Genomic DNA, 6,368 nt, shown 5'->3' on the forward strand with positions numbered 1-6,368 from the left:
ACTTAAACAAAGTGCATTAAATATAAAAACAAACGCCAAACCCCTGCTGCCCCTGGTGTGGAGTAAAATTTAAATAGTGTGGAGTAAAATTCAAATAACATCTGTACTTTAACTTGAACAGAATTCTGTACTTTTTACACCCTGCCCTGAATAAACCATATAATTCAGTCACTTTCCAAGAGCATGAGCGAAGCAAGAAAAACAGCGTGTGTTGCTTTAAGAGAGGGGTGGGCGTGGCTTCGGGCGCAGTGACCTCAGCGAGGTAGAGTTTCTATTCAGTTGCGTTACTAAAACACCTGTAGGCGCTCAGTAGAGAGATATCGATTACGTGAGTTTGCGGAACCATTTTTAATCATTTAAAAACCAAATTTGTTTCAAGCTGTGCTTTGAACTGAACTAAAGAGAGCAGCGACAGGGCTGGTGTGCCGAATATGGGGCTTCTTGCGAGTCGGGATGTGTTTTCGTGGCTGCTGGTGGCCTCTGTTTTCCAGGTGTCGAGTGTGCGTTTGGCGCAAGCCAGTTACCTGTGCACTGCATACCTGAACATTTCCTATACAAACCCTGAAACAAACCTAACCACCTGGTTTCGAGAGGAGATGGGGTTGTATGGGCAAGACTCTCCCAAAACTTCTGTAGTGGGGAATGTGTATTTAGCCGATCCGATCTACGGCTGTGAAGATGACACCGTTTATCGCCGACAGAACGACTCCATGGGCTGGATCGCCTTAATCCAGCGCGGAAACGGATGCACTTTCACCGATAAAATTAACGTCGCGGCCATGAACGGAGCTGCCGCTGCTATCATTTTCAATGACTACAGGGCAGAAAATCGGGTCATTCAGATGTCCCACCCAGGTAGGTGATCCAACGGGCTCATTACGACAAGATGAGGTGCTGAACATTTTCAGACGGGGTCCAGTATAGGTTTTAGTATGTGTATATATGCAAGTGTTGCCTTGTCTCTCATTATTCTGATCAATTCTGGCCTCTTAGTTGCCAGTTGTACTCTAACCTGGGCGTTGTGTTGTGTAAATTTGACAGCTGATAGGACCTCCTCTACGCGGAAGAGTGCACACTCTGCTCTCGCCTGTCCAGGATATATAAATAAACTGAACTAGAACCACATTTTAGAGCTGGTGCGATCTGGTTTTTAAAGCACAAATCCACTTACGGAGCATCAGAGGGAGAAATTCACTGCGTAATGACTCAATTTCCTGAAGACATTTCAGATGACCTGTAATAAACGCGTTTTATCACGTTGTGTCATGTCATAAAACGAAAGGGTGTGCGTGTGTGTATACGTAAAGGTGTTATTTGCGGTGCTGTTTTAGTAACATTGATATTATTACTGTTCTGTTTAATATTTTGAGTCAACTTGTATTTAAATTTTAAGTTTTAGTTAATATTTTAGTAATTTAATTATGTCTTTTTGTCATGTTTATTTGTTTTAAAATATGTATATATGGTTAATTTATCATTTAATAATTATAATTTATATTTTATTAATTTTAATACATAAAGTTAAACTAAATGATAATGATAATCGTTGCCTTGTCAAATAACTAAAAATAAGTTATTTCAGTTTATGTTATTTAACGAAATGTGTATTTATGGCTAGTTAACTATAATAACACTGGTAGATTGTGATATTGTTCATTATATGTTTTGTCATGCTCATGCAAACAGGTATTTTTTCCATCATTTGGAGTATAAAATTTAAGAATTCAGAACTCACATCTTGTTAAACAAACTCTGTCCTTCACCACTGTTTAAGACTCAAGTGTCTCGTGCATGACACAAGTTTGCTTAATTTCCTCTCACTTAATTTAAAACGTATTTTATTTGGGTACATGTTAGTAAACACATTTAATGTTGCATGTTTGTTGACGTTTCGACTCTCTCAACCATCAGGTTGCTAAGCACTACGGTGTGTGTTTTGGTTTGCACATGGGTGCTGCCCGTGTTTTCAGTATTCTTTCTGTGTTTCTAGGCACGAGCATCGTTGCAGTCATGATTGGCAATGTCCGTGGGATGGAGCTGTTCCAGCTGCTAGAAAAGGGCTTGCCCGTTTCCATAGCAGTAGAGGTTGGGAATCAGCACGGTCCCTGGATGAGTCACTATTCAGTGTTTTTCGTCTCTATCTCCTTCTTCATCGTTACTGCGGCGACTGTTGGATACTTCATCATCTACTCCGCGCGGAGACTGAACAGCCTCAGACAGCAGAACCGCAAACAGGTACAGCACTGTGTGGATGGCTGCTGATTTGATGGGCTTTAAAGAACAATCCTGTTAATGTATTGTGGTAACCACAGTTTCACTCAAAATCACATTATGGCAGTAATTACAATGCAATAAAACTGTATTAACTTCCTTATAGACAGTAGACTACATACTTATAGACAGAAATAAAAAGTGAATAGATATCAATAAGAATGACTAAAACAAACACTACATGAAGGAGATTCTTTTTTTACACTAGTAGTGTTAATTGAAGTAACAACGTTTTTGCATAAACCATGGCTACCTTTGTAAATTATTGTATAGGCAAGTGTAGTGGGCTGTCAGACTTACACTGCCATTCACAGGGTGGTCAGTAGGATTTTCTGAAAGAAATTAATACTTTTATTCGGCAAGGATGCATTAAATTGATCAAAATTACAGCACAGCATTTATAATGTTACAAAATTTTTTATTTCAAATAGACACTGTTCTTTTGAACTTTCTATTCATTAAAGTATCTTAAAAAAATGCATCACGGTCTCCGCAAAAATATTAAGCAGCAAAACTGTCTTTAACATTGGTAATAATAAGAAATGTTTCTTGAGCTCCAAATCAGCATATTAGAATGATTTCAATTGTAATACTTTTTCACAGTATTACTGTTTTTATTGTATTTATGATCAAATAAATGCAGCCTTGGTGAGCATAAGAGTCTTCTTTCAGAAACATTTAAAAGTCTTACTGACCCCAAGCAAACAGTAGTTACTGTTTCTTAGGTTTTGTACAAGTATATAAAGTTTTGCACTTTAAGATCATATCAGTTGCCATGTAACTGCAAATTTTGGTAACCAAAGAGTGACAACCACATTTAAATGTAGAGTGAATCACTTCAAATTGAATATAAAGTAATTACACCAACATTGGAACTGAGAAAAATTACTTGTGATATGGTTTAAAAATTGGCATGGTTGACGAGAAAAATCAAGAAGTTCTATATAATGTGATGTTGTAGTAACTCACAGAGACATTGATATACGCTGTTCATAAGCCAAAGCTTTTAGAGCCAGTTGCTTCCAACCATATTGTGGTCTGTTATTAATTAGGATTTCACCAGTGTACTTGCACCTCATTTGGACTTGTTTATTAAATAACGTTGTTGTGACAGTTGTGATAAGGCTTTACTGTTTATCAAAGTTGCCATCTTTGATATTTATAGTCAGTGTCATTATTATAACAGGTGTCATTCACAGCTAAAACAAGAATAGAAAGGCCATTGACTTTAGTTCCTCATTTATACTGACGGTAGTTGATCTGCCCTGCAAGTGACTGTATAAACAGGACTATTTGAGTGTTCTAAATATGAATTTCAAAACCCAAATACTTCTAACTGGTTGATCTGGTTTCACATTACTGGGTTCTGAGATCATTCGTTTTTTCAGCCCTAATGTCATCACTGTATGTGAATGAGTTATGTTCTAAGGTGGCATTAGGTCTGAGTTTAGTATCAAGGAAATGTTTGATTTTGGATAAAGTTGAACTAAAAACACAACCTGTTCCTCTTTAGACACACACAAACACGCACTGGATTTTTTTTCAGTTGCTACTGATGAAATTATACTGGGAATTTTTCCTAAAAATATTGTTTTTTCAAAGGGAAATACCATGAAATATTTAAGCATATGACAGCCAAAAGGCATTACTGTGCTCAAAAAGTACCTGTTCCAGTTGTTTGTTGTTTTGCTCAAGGGAAAACGGGAAGAAAAGAATGAAAGGAAAGTAAGTGGTTAAGTAAAAGGACAAGATGCCTTTCAGGCCAGTTGAGCTTTATAGCCACATGTGATTCATTGCCTGGTTAATGCATGGTTTTGCTTTGTAACATCAGGAAAATCAGACCTTCATTTCTTAGTATGCTGCGCAGCTTCTCGTCTGAGCTCTTGTCATTGCAATACTGCTGTCATGCACTATTGGCCAGACTTCCAGCCTACACGACTAATGTCGCCCATACACAACAACGTGACTTTCAAAGTTGTCAGATTGCCATTTTTTTCAACACTATACAACTGTCATCACCAATGTAATTTCCAGTCAAAACACATTTCACACTACAAAACTTGGATTGCAGACAGATCTAGAAATTGTAACTAGAAATTGCTAAATATCTCTCGGGCATCAATGACACATGGGTGCTTCTCTAAGAACAGCTCTTTTTTTTGGCATTTTTGCCTTTATTATGATAGGACAGTGAGTAGACAGGAAGCGAAGTGGGAGAGAGAGGGGGGCGGGAAAGGTCTGAGAGCTGGGACTCGAGCTCAGGACGTCTCATAGTTCATGTCAGCACGCTGCCCACGAGGCTATCGGCTCATTTTTGATCATTCAAACATACAAATATAGCGATGGCCACTCCCATGAATGAGCACCATGTTTTTTGGGGGGGGACTTTTGTCTGCAATCATTAACTGTCGCAGAGTTGCTAAAATTTTATAGAATGTGGGCAGAACAAGCCTCTGGAGCTGATCTACAGCAAAACAGTCAACCACAGAGGGTCCATGTAACATTCCTCTTTGTTTCGCTCCAGTGCTTTAATGTTGGCCATCAGGACTGCCATTGGAAGTGAACACTATAGGTGTATGTTCCCTCCCGCCATTTACAGCTAGCAAATGCAACAGTCTTCCTTCACAACGAGGTACAAAGTCATTTTCTAGAACGTCCACCCTCTCTGTTCCTCTACGGGCTGCCAACCTTCTCCCTGATCTGCTGAGACTTTTACAACTTTTAAGACACAGCTGAAGACACACCTCTTCTGCGACTACCTAACTAATTTACAATCATAAAGGCAATTCCTGTTAACTCATATTATAAAAAAGAAAGTGAAATCACATTCTGTCCTTCTTTTCTGTATTTTACTTCTGCTCTAGCTTATGTACTAACAATTGTATGCTTTAAACTACAAACACTGAAGCCATGTCCACACATACACGGGTATTTTTATAAACTGAGTTTTTCCTTTTGAAAATACCCTCGTTCGTGTGGACAGGGCCTGACTCTTATGATAAATTGCTTACAATGTCCCTTATTTCTACATCTGCTAAGTGAATAGATTTCTGAACATGAATTGTGTATATGTATATGTAATTGCAAGTATAAAGGTATTTAGTGAATCAGAATTCTGGAGTTAGAGCAGAAGATGTTATCTGCAGGGCTGAACAGTGATTTAAAGAGTGATGGGCTGGGTTGGGTAAGAGTAATTGACTGAGTTTGGGTTTGTGTGAAGTATAAAAATGACTATCTTCTTCAAACTGACTCAGAATTGACAATCACAACGATAGAATTTTGTGATTCACATTCATGGAATTTCGTATTCACTGTGTTACTCATATGTTTTCAGATAACACTGGTTGAACGGAAAAATCAGAAAAAGCTCCAAGAAATACAGTTTTTAATGGCCTGTAAGGTGTACAAAGAAGGTGGACTGTCAAGAGTTTTAGACTTATGTTTTGCTGCTGGTGAACCATCAGTCGTCAATCTGTGAAACATGTTGACAGACAAACAAATTACTTCCGAGACAAATTGCTTATTAGCATGAGTTTGTTGGTTTTTGACATTGTGTCTCCATTGTTGGGCAGTAGTATGATGTTTATTTCCTCACTAGGACATTTGGGTGGTCTTGCATGTATGCATGTAGACAGTTTGGTATAACTAGTTTATAGACCTTAGTCAGGATAGCGCCATATTTGATTTTTGACAGGAGTGAAAATGAGGTTGTGTAGTATAGAAGAACGGTGTGTTCAGTGGTTTGTGCTGTTTAACAACATACCGCTTGTTCAGCTGACGAAACATCTTTCTTAAAACTTTCAGTAGACATAAACTCCATAGAACAGTTTTGAAACTTGAAATTACATGATCTACGCCCTTTATTCAATGTGTGCCATTGTGAAGACTGTAAATTTATCCCTCATAGCACTGTTTTCATCTGTGTTAAATTCAGTATGTCATCTAACCTGACTAAGGTTTATAGTGTAGTTCTTGGTACATGTTCTGTTATATAAATTATATATATATATTATATATTGAATAAAAATCAGTTGTACTAATTTAAAGGGGTCATATGATGCGATTTCAAGTTTTCCTTTCTCTTTGGAGTGTTACAA

The 6,368-nt window shown here is 37.8% G+C and overlaps 1 protein-coding gene across 1 annotated transcript in view; it reads left to right on the forward strand.

Annotated features, from left to right (window-relative positions):
• The first annotated feature begins 262 nt into the window (after positions 1 to 262).
• Positions 263 to 6,368, forward strand: part of LOC107680400 (E3 ubiquitin-protein ligase RNF128-like) — a 14,450-nt gene continuing 8,344 nt past the window's right edge. Inside the window, exons 1-2 of the mRNA XM_016476280.1 lie at positions 263 to 855; positions 1,991 to 2,235. Coding sequence (XP_016331766.1) covers positions 432 to 855; positions 1,991 to 2,235 — 669 coding nt within the window. The 5' untranslated portion in view covers positions 263 to 431. The remainder of the gene's footprint in view (positions 856 to 1,990; positions 2,236 to 6,368) is intronic.

This window comes from Sinocyclocheilus anshuiensis, unplaced genomic scaffold (genome assembly GCF_001515605.1).
Source record: "Sinocyclocheilus anshuiensis isolate Anshui unplaced genomic scaffold, SAMN03320099.WGS_v1.1 scaffold1262, whole genome shotgun sequence".
NCBI lineage: Eukaryota > Metazoa > Chordata > Actinopteri > Cypriniformes > Cyprinidae > Sinocyclocheilus > Sinocyclocheilus anshuiensis.